At 37.1% G+C, this 15,177-nt stretch overlaps 1 protein-coding gene across 3 annotated transcripts in view; it reads left to right on the top strand.

Moving 5' to 3' along the window:
* pnpla4 (patatin-like phospholipase domain containing 4) overlaps positions 1 to 11,571 on the top strand; it is a 30,391-nt gene extending 18,820 nt beyond the window's left edge. For all 3 annotated transcript variants that reach the window (XM_079811583.1, XM_079811581.1, XM_079811582.1), the window contains exons 5-7: positions 3,565 to 3,630; positions 9,996 to 10,148; positions 10,300 to 11,571. In XM_079811583.1, coding sequence (XP_079667709.1) covers positions 3,565 to 3,630; positions 9,996 to 10,148; positions 10,300 to 10,431 — 351 coding nt within the window. In that variant the 3' untranslated portion in view covers positions 10,432 to 11,571. The remainder of the gene's footprint in view (positions 1 to 3,564; positions 3,631 to 9,995; positions 10,149 to 10,299) is intronic.
* Positions 11,572 to 15,177: the final 3,606 nt, after the last annotated feature.

Genomic DNA, 15,177 nt, shown 5'->3' with positions numbered 1-15,177 from the left:
CCCCTTTTATATACCTATATTCACAGATGGTTCGAAGGTGGAAAATAGTGTAACAGCAGCAATGGTGACTGGACATCAACACTATGGAATACGTATTCCAAAACAATGCTCAATTTTTTCTGCTGAAGCACGTGCTTTACTTTTGGCTTTGGAACATATTGAAAATACACAACAAAAAAATTCTATAATTTTTACAGACTCGAAATCTTGTCTTCAAGCATTGGACACTTTAAAAACTGATCATCCTTTAGTGGACTGCATCTTAACAAAAGTGTATTATCTATTAAATCAGTTCTTCAGTATCATCTTTTGCTGGGTTCCAGGACATGTGGGACTTTCAGGAAATGAACGAGCTGATGCAGCTGCTAAGGATGCTCTTAATCAGGAGGTTAATGAATGTCAAATTCCTCCTTCAGACATCAGACCGATTATTAATCGATATATTTTAAATAAGTGGCAAGAAGAGTGGAATATGTACAAGACTAATAAATTGTATGGAATTCATCCAGAAATTACAAACAGATTTTTTCAAAATTTTTAAACTAGACTTGATCAAGTGGTTTATACCAGATGCCGTATGGGTCACACAAGTTTGACCCATGCTTTTTTGCTTAAGGATGAAGACCCAATTTTATGCATGTTTTGTAAAATTCCTTTATCTGTTAAACATATTTTATTGGATTGTCCTGGAATTATTACAAGCAGAATGCTCTTTTATGAAGTTACTTCACTTAAGGACGTATTTAATGAGATTATGCCTGAAAAGGTTTTGGATTTTTTATCATATGTTAATTTAAAACATCTTGTATAATATGACTTGCTGTTTTGTTTTTTATTGCATTTATATGATATTTGAATTTTTGTAGTTGAATTGTTGCCATGAAAATAGCTTTGAATGCTCACATGGCATTAAATAAAATAATCTGAATCTGTAGTTAGTAAAAGCTGTAAACTTTTCTGACAAAGGAGCTTGTAGTCACTGAGGGTTCTCCCAGGTGTTTTCATAGTTTCATTTCTCTGTCCTGACCCGGTTCTTCAACCACTTTACCTCTACATATTACCCATGTATGTTTTTATTTTGTGTGTATGCGTTTATATTAGTGTAGTTGTGTTTGTGATTTAGTTAATAAAGTTTGTGCACAATATATGTTTGGTCCTGTCTCCCTGCCTGCAAACAAATTGTCACTTAAATGATCGATCGTATGCCCTCTAAGTGCTTTAAATGCAAAGGAAGAATTATTTTTCTGTGGCCATGAAAAATATCCTTTTCTTAGAATTAATTGATAATCAATACTGAGCGTTCACAGGATGAACTGATTGATTGATTGATTGATTGTAATGTTAATTAGCTATATCAAGTTAATCTCATTAACTGATTCAAATATTCATAATTAATCATAATGAGTTATGAATAATTATTAATATTTCCCCTCTGAGCTAATTCGCTACACATAAACACATTGCTTCACTTCAGAAGGCCTTTATTAACCCCCCGGAGACATGTGGAGTACTTTTATGATGGATAGATGCACTTTTATGGACATCAAAACAGAAACAGCCATTCACTGCCATTATAAAGCTTGGAAGAGCCAGGACATTTTTTAATATAACTCTGATTGTATTCGTCTGAAAGAAGAATGGTGAGTAAATCATGGGCTAATTTACATTTTTGGGTGAACTATCCCTTTAATACAGTAGATTTTGCCCTATATTTACGAATTGTTGTAGAGTGTTTGTTAAAAAAAAAAAAATCTATTAATTCTGGTGAATTTGAACTATTCATCAATGAATTCTAAAGAAAAAAAAAATTTGACCATGGTTTTCACAAAACTATTAAGCACCACAGCTGTTTATAATAGGCCTAATAAATATAAATCAGCATATAAAGATTTGTGTTGGATCATGTGACTAAAGATTGGGGAAATGGCTGCTGAAAATTCAGCTTTGACATCACAGGAATAAATTATATTAAAGGTAGGGTAGGTAGGATTTGGTTAAAAAACTTTTTTTTCAAATTTGTTTAAACTTTCTTTATATATCAATACATAATTAACATGTAAGTAGTCTGAAAAAGAAAGTATGAAAATTCAGTGTCTTTAGACCTCTCACGACTGTTTTAAAGACAGCTCATTGTTTCCATTCACTCCACCTTCTCCCTTCTGGGCTCTTTCCAAAGCCACGCCCCCAAAACACATGAACGCGGCACGCCAACCGCTCAGCTGACGCATTATTTAACTGAGACGAGCAGAGAAGAAGGAGCGGAGTGCATGTAGTGACATCATGTCAGAATCACATGTAATAAAAAATGGAACTTTATCATTATGAATATAAACAAATAAGATGTCTTTTAGTACTCACTCTCAAGCTAGAATAAAGATACTGGTAAAGTTCAAAATACACACACAACACAGTGTCTACGACACACACAGATACAAGATAAAAACATTGGTAGAGTATATAAAAACAAACCAAGGGCCGAAATAAACGTGCAGGTAAAGTTCCCGGTGAACATGGTAAAAGAGTTTAGACAGAGGGTAGTAGCTAAAGCTAACTTAGTTCTGAAAAAAGTTCCCTGATGTGGTGTACTAGCTTTTACACATGCATTTTGTTATCTAAAGTTACATTTTGCGAAATTCAACACGACAGCGATCAACTTGAGCTAAGCATATTGAGAATTTATCATCTCTACTAAGGGCTCGCTCGGTGTATAACATTGTAACTTTATGCTAAGTAATGTTATGTTAGCTATATTAGGCAGCTACGTGTGCTAGTGAGACATGCTTCATGAAAACATAAACCAAAAAAATGTATAATCAAAATGAAAGATTACCTGTCCAGCAGAAATACAGCCTCTTGAACTCAAACGGGTGCGCCAGGGTTGCCAGGTTTTCACAACAAAATCCGCCCAATTGCTACTCAAAACTAGCCCAAAACAAGCCCAATCGTGTTTCTCCGGTAAAAATCGCGTTTGGGGGGTAAAATATGTGTCTTTTTGGCAGGGCTGCCTGCTAAAGTTCGCAAATCCCGGGGAAAAACATCACATAATTGGGGTCGCTTCAACCCGCGGACATGAAAAACAGCCGCGGCAACAGTGTTTGAAGTAGCCCGACTTGGCAACAGTGGGGTGTGCGCATGTGGGCAGATCCTGTAGCAAAAGCGGTGGTAGCCATGGTAGCGAGAGAGAGTGACAGGCGCCCAAGCCAATCACTTGATTTGGCCCGAACGAAAATAATGAGCGGTGTTTATTGCAGATTAAAAAGTCTAGAGTCACTCGATTTTTATACTCTCTTTTTCAGAGTACTTAAATTTTAATTATGTATTGACATATAAAGACAGTTTAAACAAATTTGGACAAAAGTGTTTTAGATCATACTTACCTACCCCACCTTTAAAATATATTAACTTAAAATATTAAATTGTCAATATTACATTGTAATTCCCATGGATGTGAAACTAACGATTTTTCTTTTCTTTATCACGGTAGTCTTATAAATCATTTACACTTATAACCTTCTAGTCCTTTGTCCATTGTACTGATGTATTATGACTGTATTGTTTTTAAAGGTGCTCTTGGCCAGCTGCTTTGTGCCTGTCTATGCTGGAGTGAAGCCAGTGGAGTTCCAAGGGCAGGTAATGGTGTCGTATACGACCAGCTCTCTTGGCTCCAGTACTGTCTGTGACTCTGCTGAGAGATGCTGTTTAGTTTTGGGCTGTTTGGATTCATTTAGATGAATGAGCATCTTTGCTTCTGCTTGCCCCCTACTCTGACAGAGGTCTGATAAAACTACATTAGCAGCCAAATGTGGTATTTTTAGCCAAAGCAATTGTGAAGTTGCATTGGTGAAGTGCAAGTGTGTAGTCATGGGAAAACTATTACAACTAAGTTGTATTACTATATATGTTAACTTACTCTCTAGACAGAAATTCAAATCTTTGAAGTGGCACACATAAATTGTATATTGGTGTTTTGTAATGCTGCGATTTAACATGTTTAGTACAATTTAAACAAAGCTTAAAGTGTGTTAGCCAGGTGATTGGGTTGTTTTAACCCAGCGGTTTGGTTGTTTAAAGCAAACATTCAACCCAAACGCTGGGTTACAACAACCCATTCACTGGGTTAAAACAACCCAATTGCTGGGTTAGTCCATATTCAACCCAACTTGGGTTCTTTTTAACCCAGCATTTTTAGAGTGTATTTATAATGTATTGCTAACATATTTTTATACATTAAATAATTCATTTCAAATGTATTGTAGTCTAACTATTATTATAACCTTTAAATTATGTAGTTAAAAGCACATTATGTAATATTTTTGGATTAAAATATCCAAAAACCACTAGAACAATGTTATATATTTTGTTGACTTGTGTACTTACATTATACCAGATGTTTCCAAGAATGTTTAAATCCAGAGAAATAGGCAATTTTAACCAGGACACGGACCGTGTCCGTGCGTCGCCTACCATTGACATCATACCCGTGTTATCCTCGATTTCTGGTTTTATTTTGTAGAAACCATGCAACACCAAACACACTTAAATATATTATGTTTTATAAGACAGGTGAGCAACTGTTTGGATACATTCATTAACCGAAAATGAATTGTTATATAGCTCAACACAGTTAGTCTTATTGTTTGAGTCTTATTTTCATGATTTACCGCGAGTACAAGTGTCTCATAGTATCCGCCGAGTGAACGCACATAAAAGTATTATAACATAACTTTCAACACACTCAAATAATGTATCTAATATGATAAAACAGCGCTGAGTATGCATGACAGGAAACAGTCATAGCTCTGCGAAATCCAGGCAGCATCAAGCTACGCCTTTGTTTTGAGAAAGTGACCTCTAGCGGCAAAAAAAATTGTATTGTGGCTTTAAGTATGTTAATGTTGTTTTACTTGTAATTAATACCTTTCTACTGTGTTTTTCATGAAAAGCCATTAAATAGAACTGTGATAGTATATGTTGCGGGGTGTTTGGAGGGAGTCAGAATGTTTAATATTCACTGAGTGAACAGGAGGGACTTAAGTACACAATGGTGATGAACTGAAAGACATACAGCTGTGATGATTAGTGTCTATGGTAATGGATGAGTGGCAGGAATCTAAGCAAAGGAACACGTTATGAATGAAAACAAACTAGTCCTTGAAAACTAAGACAAACCAAACGTGACTGTGACAGTATAAAGATTCACTAACATTTTATGTAAAGCGTTCTTAGCACACTTTTAAGTAATGCGCTTACAATACATTTCTGTATATTTTTCTGTATATCTTGGGACTTTTCCAAACTCCCTAAAAACCGCAGTAGTTAAGCCTCTCCTGAAAAAGAGAAATCTGGATAACTCCATATTGAGCAACTACAGACCAATCTCAAATCTCATAGGCAAGATCATTGAAAAAGTTGTTTTCAGTCAGCTGAACAAATTCTTAAGCTCAAACGGATACTTTGACAATTTTCAATCTGGTTTCTGACCGCATCACAGCACAGAGACGGCCCTCATTAAGATAATAAATGATATTCGCCTCAATACAGATACAGGCAAAACATCAATTTTGGTACTACTGGACCTCAGTGCTGCATTCGACACTGTTGACCACAAAATACTTCTTGACAGGCTAGAAAATTGGGTTGGGCTTTCTGGAATGGTCCTCAAATGGTTCAGGTCACACTTAGAAGGGAGAGGTTATTATGTGAGTATAGGTGACCATAAGTCTGAGTGGACATCCATGACATGCGGAGTCCCACAAGGGTCAATTCTTGCACCACTCCTATTCAACCTGTACATGCTGCCACTGAGCCAAATAATGAAAAATAACAAAATGGCTTACCACAGCTATGCTGACGACACCCAGATCTACTTAGCCCTATCACCTAATGACTACAGCCCCATTGACTCTCTATGTAAATGTATTGATGAAGTTAACAGTTGGATGTGCCAAAACTTTCTTCAGTTAAACAAAGACAAAACTGAAATTACTACATTTGGAAACAAAGATGAAATTCTCAAGGTGAATGCATATCTTGAGGCTAAAGGCCTGAAATCAAAAAATCAAGTCAGGAATCTTGGTGTGATTTTGGAGTCAGACCTGAGTTTCAATAGTCATGTCAAAGCAATAACTAAATCCGCTTACTATCATCTCAAAAATATTTCAAGAATTAGATGCTTTGTTTCCAGGCAAGACTTAGAGAAACTCGTTCATGCTTTTATTACCAGTAGGGTGGACTATTGTAATGGTCTCCTCACCGGCCTTCCCAAAAAGACCATTAGACAGCTGCAGCTCATACAGAACGCTGCTGCCAGGATCCTGACCAGAACCAGAAAATATGACCATATCACACCAGTCCTCAGATCTTTACACTGGCTTCCAGTTACATTTAGGATCGATTTTAAAGTGCTATTACTTGTATATAAATCACTCAATGACCTAGGACCTCAATACATTGCAGATATGCTGATTAAATACAAACCCAACAGATCACTCAGATCATCAGGATCAAGTCAATTAGAAATACCAAGGGTTCACTCAAAGCAAGGAGAGTCTGCTTTTAGCTATTATGCCAGCCGTAGCTGGAACCAGCTTCCTGAACAGATCAGATGTGCTCCAACAGTAGCCACTTTCAAATCCAGACTCAAAACACATCTGTTTAGCTGTGCATTTACTGAATGAGCACTGTGCCACTGTACGTGCTTTGTCCGAACTGCTTGCATTTTAATTTATATGCTTAAATTTAACCCTGTTTTTATTTTTATTTTTAATTATACTCTTTATTTTTATCTTTCAATATTTTCTTTATTTTTTATTTCTTTTAATTCCTATTATAACTGTAATATTTTTATTTCATTTCTGTGTAAAGCACTTTGAATTGCCACTGTGTATGAAATGTGCTATACAAATAAACTTGCCTTGCCTTGCCTTGCCTTGCCTATATTTGGTTTACTTTTTCTGACTACACTTAAAATCAATTTAAGTGCTAGTCCTAATTACTCCATTTACATTAATTATTTTGGGAAAATGTACTTATAATTATACATTAGTAATATATTTTTAATAAAATCTATCTAGGATTACGACAAGTCTAGTAAGATTGAACTCATTTTTGAAGCATTCAAAGTTTTTAAAGAAATCATTCCCATTTTTAATTTATTTTTGCATTTTTATCTTCAGAAAAAAAACATGAATTTAGAAAGTTACACAGCTGTCCATTGAAGGGGACACTAAAGATTGTAATGTAAGGCAATGGCAATTTGTACATGTACATTTACAGTGTAATTAATAAATGTGTTGATTAAATCCATGTATCATTAGTTCATTCGATATTTGATTTAATATTGAAAGTAGAAAAATAAGAGGTAGAAAAATGAATAAACCGTTTGAATATTCGATTTCTACACGTGAGCGGGAATTATATGCCCCTTTCTGATGATTGGTCAGCCGAAGATCAAACTATTTTCCATCATCAATTCTTCCTCAGTTCCGCACAGCAGAATAAATGTCCTGTACAGCTGTACCGATTCTTAACTACATTGCAACTACATTTCATATTTTTCTCATCAGAGCCTATAGGGCCTCTTTGCATCAGCTGGCAGTATATGACGGCTGTCATAGCCTACCTTGGTTAAGTAAAAAGATTTTTAAAAAGTATATATATATAAAACACTAATACAAAAAGGAAAGAATAATGCGTTGCAACCAGAAAACCAGAGAACAACAGAGATATGCATATGCATGCTCTTTTTTTATGATTTATGCTTTGTGTTTTATTAAAATTGATCTCAAAAGATTTTCATTAAAGCCTGTAATAACTTGCCATGTTTGCATCCACTTAAAAAAACAAAAGGGCAAATGCGAACAGGACATTATGATTAAGCCCTAATGTGGGTGGGAATAATTAACACAGTGTATAGCCTATAATGCATCCTATGCATTTTGTAATAAAGCACATTTTATAATTGACCGTATTTGCCAGAAAAGTTGCACCGAGTGTAATTCGCATGAAGGGTCATGTTGAGAGAGAAACACGCAACGCGAACATTGCATTCTAGTAAAATCTGCATTTTATTATTAGCCTACATTCAGAAGTAAAATACCAGTAAATAAAATACAACATTAAAATGATAAACTAACAAGCTATGTGTATTTTACTTCCCCTCACTGTATGATAAATCCTTAAATGAATGGTATTCAGAAAACAACAAGAATGAAAAATATAAGTAGCTAGGTAAAAATATACATAGAGGCCTAGCCTATATGTGGCGGAGCGGTCAGGTTACAAAAGAGCTGCAGGTTAGCAAAGGCAACTTTAACTGATGATCGATTACGCCACCTGGACTACACCAGGAAATAACACCCCTACGCAAGGGCACACAGGTTCGCTGCTTAAGGGCAGGATGAGCATGGAGACGTGGACAGAGTATAAAAGGCAAATCACTTTATTTAAACATACAAAAATTAATAAACAAAAACATCCAATCAATATAAAACTCAAATCAAAATACAAAAAAAAAGAAAGTGAAGAAATAAGGAGAGGGGACGGCCAGCAGAGGTCCTCAGCTTTACCACACACACTCAATACCTACACCACGCACACTTGTGAAAGCAATACAAAACGTTAAACACAGCACTCCATATGGACACCAACTAACTGCGGCCCTCCCCTCACGTTATGGTTTCTCCGCTTTAACACAAGATGATAAAACAAGATTACAACAAATCAAGTTAACAAGTTTCAGAAAAATTCACTTATTCAAGAATGCCAACAAAAAGAAAAATACACTGTTACTTAAAAGAAAGCAAAATCACACAATCAATCAAAATAAACAAAAGTAAAGATCCATACAAATAAAACTGATTCAATACCAATTCATTTGGAAAATAAAAAACAAAGAAACAAAACAAACAGTCACAGGCACTGAGGGAAAGAAACAAAATGGCCAACAATGGCCAGATTACTCAATGTTAGTCTCCGAGCTAACTCACTAGCACAATGCTGTGTCAGTGATTAACACCACAAACATGCCCAGGTGAGATCCAGGCAAAACTGGAAGTTAAAACGAACAGGACAAGAAAACAAAACAGCAGTGCAGTCAAGTCACTTGATGTACATTTGGCTCCAATTAAAAGTACTGGAAACCCCTGGACGTTCAGTTAAACCGAGACAAAGAGGGAGTCATCATGCTAAAATACACCTGGTCACTCGCCACGCAGGATTACAGCTACTTGCATGCCAATAACTGAGAGCTGCCAAGCAGCCAGCACACAATGAACGGAAGGATGTTCCGACCGCCATTCCTCTCTCATAATGCTGAAAGTGAATAAAAGGGCCAGTCCCAAGGATGATGCATCCCAAGCAACCAAACACTTCCCCTTTTATACTCCCAATATGGGCACCCATAGGTTCATGACTAACCAATACGTGTAGTAAAACACTGATTGGTTCACAGGCTTGAGGGACATCAGCCAATCATACCGGGGCTGTACCTTACCCGGTTACATATATAAAAATAGTCTATATATTGTGCCATTTATTACAAACAACATTTCAAAAAGAATGATACACGGATTTAATGAAACCCATTAACCTACAATTGTTATGAACGTATTAAATAAAATACTGTAATAAAAGCTACATGGCAGATTATTTGTAAAATTCAGTAAATCATTTGTAAAATTCATTACTGAAGGTTCATGACCATTGATAGTCTTATGTTTAATGAAATAGAAATATAGACTACTATATTCATACTATTATACTACTATATACGGTGTGCATGGCTGACACCTTCGTTGGTGTATGAATGTGAGGCAATATGTAAAACGCTTTGGATGGCCATGGGTCTGTTGAAAGCGCCATATAAATGCAGTCCATTTACTAAAGCCATTTTTTGCAATATATCTATTCAGAGATTTGCTCATTTCAAAGGCATGACAAAAATGTAATGTCTTCAACTATCTGTATGTGTTATTTAAGAATGTTGATTTCCTCAGAAATGGATAGATGGTGGATTCACAGACAGTCTTCCTCTTCTTCCTGTGGGACGCACAATAACAGTGTCACCATTTAGCGGCCCCCAGGATATTTCCCCAGCACATAAGGGCATAAGTAAGCTTCACCTCAGATTGGCCAACATGAGCGTTGTGGTAAGTGTTTAGCATTAGCCTTACTTATTACTTTCAGTTCATAGTTGTACAGTACTACTTAATTCAGTAAACATTTAAAATATAAATCTCCTTCCAAACTGTTGTGTCATAACCTGACGAGTTTTGAAATGTCAACTGTTTCCACCCTTAGTTCTCAAAGGACAACATCATAAGGCTGAACCAAGCCCTGTTTCCTCCCTCATTACCCAGACTCAAGGCACTGGACCAAGAGGGATACCAGGATGCTGTGCACTTTTTAAAGAAAGATGGATGGATGCAATAACTGATTTTCTCATTTCTAGAAAATCACTTCAACACCTCGAATGTCTAAAATGTGGCATATTGACACTATTTTTAAGACAATTGCACAGCTTTAAAACAACTCTTAGTAAAAAGCCATGAGGGCACTACAGAAGGACTAAATTGTTTAAATATTTCTGAAACTCTTGTTGGAATCTGTTCATAATGGCCTTTAAATCCTCAGTCAATCCCAAAACCAACAAGTCACCCTTTTGCCTACACTTGCTGCATAAATCAATGCAGCGTTTCTGTTGGTCCTTGAGGACAACCATGGAGAACGCAAGCCTTTGAAGTAAAGCCACAGTAGAGATCGTTTGAACTCCATGACTCTCCTCACCTCTCAGAACTATCGGTTTACTTGCACTTGATTCTGTGAGAGCGTTATGATCATTTTTCTGTCTGTGAGAATAAAGTCTCCCTGGGGAAGGTTTGGGGATTAGTAAAGGCTTGTGGGTATTTATGGTAGAGAGAAACAGAGAACTGGTGCTCACACACTGAATAAACTGCTCATGCGAGTTATAAAATCATATGAAATAAATAGTCATTTTTTGCAATTAAACAGCAATTTTATTGACATTGATAAGAACCGCTTATGTGAAAATACATCAATAGTAATTGGTCTTCATTAGAAGCAAGAGGAATGTTATAAGTGGAGCACCATTAGCTTGATAAAAATTTATTATTCAGTGTATAGCTCCGTGGCAGCATGGGACATTTACATCAGTCTTTAAATGATGCACATGTTCATATGGGTTGATCTATGAACAGCAGGCAAATCTTATGAAAAGACTGTCTCTGTGATTTTAAATATCTCGCATGTATGGTGTACTTTTGTACAGTGCAGAAATGTACAGGAAATGTTTTTATCTTCTCTATTTAAGCAGATATACAGTAAGGATGAGGCTAATTTATAGATTTTTGTTATTTTTTATTTAACATGTGAAGTTTATAATAAGACCACCATATATAACCATATGAACCAGCATGTTTGAACTAATCAATAGAGTGAATGGTTGTGAATGTAAAATGAAAGTTATGTTAAATCATATGGCATCGCAATGCACTTTGTCTAAGTGTGTGTGAATTAATTTGTCCAATTAAACTCTTGCGGGACCTGTCTTTGAATGGCTGCTTTAATAATGTAATTAGAATGCCTTCACATAGATTTGTTACAAAGTGAATCTAACCCCTCACTAAGACCCTCTAAGGAGAAACCCCTGACTCAGGGATAATTTAAACGGTTTTAGTTGGTTTATGTATCGTCAGCGCATTTGGATGAAATATATTGATGAAATTGCTATATTGAAGCATGGTTGGAGAAATCACAGTTCTGTGCACAAAAGTTTATGATTCTTACATCTTACAAAAACATTTTCCAAATTTTTAGCTATAATAGTTTGAAAAAGCACAATTATAAACAACGTGGCTATGAAAGTGAGTAGATGAGTTCCCTTTTGAATGGAACTTGCCGCTGCGTCTTGGGTGTTAATGCTATGGGAACGTTTCTGAGTGAACAGTGTCTGAAGCACGTGTGAATACACACCAATCTTGATTGGCTGACATGAGTTCAGGTGACGTAGCATAGCATCAGCAAGACAATAAAAGGGGACCTACGTCACCGAAACCCCAGCTTCTTTGTCTTCAGGAAACCGCTTGTTTGTTTCTGTTTGTGTGATATCGTTCATCATATTTTTGTCTCACTCTGTGGTTTAGAGAGCCCGATCACACGAAAATGCATATAAATAATAAGAGTGTGCAATGTCATGGAATGTATATGCCAAAGTGAGTTTTGGCGTGCATATGGTACACACTTTATGCCGTATTATACGCACAAACCCCCACCCCCATCCTACCCAAGAGCATACACACCATAAAGTGCGTATCATATGCACGTGAAAAACTGCGTACCATATGCATCCATATACATTCCACGACATTGCACACTCGTACTATTGATACGCATTCTCATGTGATCGTGTTGGTTTTAGACAGTATATGAGCAGCAAAAATGCTACATTAGGAAATGTCCACTGCCCAGTTGATACAGTGCTGGAGTTCATCCTAGAGTGCCTGCTAGCCGTAAATGTCATGAAACCACCCTGGTTTAGCCTGGTTGTTCACACCTCAGCTTTGAAAAAGACAAAAAATGGGCATGTAAAGCTGTGGAAAAGTGGGAGTGTAGAGGGTGGGAAGAGGGAGGGAAACAACCAATAAAAAACAGATCTGCAATAAACGTATTCAAATGTGTTTAGCTATAAATGTAAAAATGTTAAAAATCATATAGGTGTTTCGTCCAGGGGGATCCAGCGCTTTGGGAGCCTTAAATCGCTATTTTTTTAAACCAGGTCCCAGAGTGGATAAAACTGAAAACAACATCCTTGCGTTTTCGTGTGTACAGCTAATCTGCTGTATAAAAAATTATAAAAAATGTTTTTCATTGCATAATAAATATACATTATTCTGTATATACGTACATAAAACACCCGGGATTGCTTCAAGAACGTAAATAAACTATATATTGTCACTGTCGTGTGTTTATTGTCTTCAGATTTAAGTGGGTCTTCTATTTAGCATTGACTTTGTTTTAAAGAGCAGGCCCTTTCAGAATAGCCTCCTGCTTGGATTTTGCACCCCAGACCGGACTACATTAAAAAAACATGCTTGGTCAGTCTTTAATGGGGCTGACTGAGTTTATTGTGACCATTTCTCCATAAGGCTAACCGTTCCCACCTGGCTCTCTTCTTGAGGAATGGGAGTCGTTTTGCTGATTCCGCATCTGCTGAGGCAGCACAACGGCTTAGATCAGCTTCAGATGGGTGTCCCCCATTTTCTTGCTACATCCATCAACTACAATGATCCCTTTTGGGATTTGGAAGCTCGCTCTGTGAATTCTTCCAATCCTATCAAGGATCCAGAGCTGTCCACATCTGGCTCAGAGGAGTTAGACTTGGTCACACCTGATGCGGTTTCAGCCTTTTGCGAACTTCTCCTCCGGTCATACTTCAGGCCTTTTTCCTCCACCACATGAATCACCGGAGCAAGAAATGCTTCACCTATTCTGACTCTGAGGATTTACGTCCACCGCTCAGGCCATTGACGTAAATCCTCTCAACTATTGATCTGCTTGGTGGTCACAGCAAAGGGTTTGTGGTCACCTATTAGTGCATTTTGCCTTGGATAACAAATGCAATTTCTCTGGCCTATAAGGTACGCAGAATGGCTTCACCTCTAGGTGTAAGAGCTCACTCCACCCAGGGTGTAGCATCTTCCAAGAAACTATCCAAAATCCCTAAGAACATCCCCTTCCAGGTGGCATCTGGGCACACCTCGACATTGTGTGCCAGATTTTCTTTGGGGCTTTCAAAGGGTGTCTTTACTTATGAGGGGAATAAGACGCTGTGTTGCTTTGCCACACTTTAGGCATGCCTGCGCAGCTTCTTTCAGACAATTCGAGCCTGGGGATTCTGTGACGAAAGTGCCCTGTGACGGAAGTGTATTACTTTCTTAATCCTATATCAACCTCAACTAGTTAAGTGATTCAAAGATAGACATGAAAAGGCTCTTTTAATTCATTCAAATAAATAATATAAAACTACATCAATTATTCTTATTAAAGGTGCACTATGTAAACATTTTTGAGTAAAATATCCAAAAACCACTTGGCCAGTGTTATATATTTTGTTCAGTTGAGTACTTACAATATCCCAAATGTTTCCAACTATTTGTAAATTGTGAGAAAATTGCAATTTTAACCAAGGAAACGGGACATGTGAGGGAGTTGCCTGTCAATGGCGTCATATATGCGTTACCCTCGGTTTACGGTTTTATTTTGCAGAAACGCTTTACTCTTACTGCGGTGTGCAACAAGTGTCATAGCAGCAGCCGCCGAGCGAACGCACAGAGTAACGTCATAACATAATTTTCAACGCACTCAGATGTATCTAATATGATAAACAGAGCTGCGTTACCTCATACTCATGACCGGAAAAACGGAAGTGGCGCCGGCGACTGTGTCGTAATAAAAGTCCCGCCGGAGACTGTCATAATAAAAGTCTCGCCGCTCTTCTCATTAACAATCGCTCCAGCGGCCTTGCTCAGCTCCACAACACTCGGTGCTGCTCTGCTTCATACTACAGTAACATTACAGTTTTTCTCCATTGGTTTGAAATTACATTCTCAAAACAACATGGACAAATCTCCAAACCACTTGGCAATTGTTCACAACAGAATAGCATTTCTCATTCATTTCATCAAATTGCAAATGTCTACGTACATGTCTCAATGTCTTAGTAAATCTGTGCAAATGATTAAGCACAGGTAGCCTATATTTAGCACAATTTCCAAGTGAATAGATCTTGTTGATCTAAACCGATTGTTTTATTCTCAGTCTAATGGTCGTTCGCTCCAAAACATATCAGCGTCATTTCATTGTATAAGTCATCACATGCACAATAGTCTGTTCAATTGTCAAAATTAGTCAAGGACATAATACCATGAATACCATATATGAATCCCTTGGAACATTTGATAAATTTACTACAGCAATTGACAGTCAAGTGAAACTAGAACTTGACTAATGAAGGAGGACTTTCTCACATCTCAGATGACCAATCAAACAGTATGTTTAGTTACCTGACAGGTGCTGTCCATGACTGTGAATGCTGCCAAACATATATGTAAAGAGCTTGACCATGCAGAACCAGTACAATTTCTGAACATGGAGGCACCT

This window comes from Gobio gobio (genome assembly GCF_949357685.1).
Source record: "Gobio gobio genome assembly, chromosome: 3".
Taxonomy (NCBI): Eukaryota; Metazoa; Chordata; class Actinopteri; order Cypriniformes; family Gobionidae; genus Gobio; species Gobio gobio.
The sequence above is the reverse complement of the archived record's forward strand: the minus strand, read 5'-3'. Positions and strand labels throughout refer to the sequence as shown.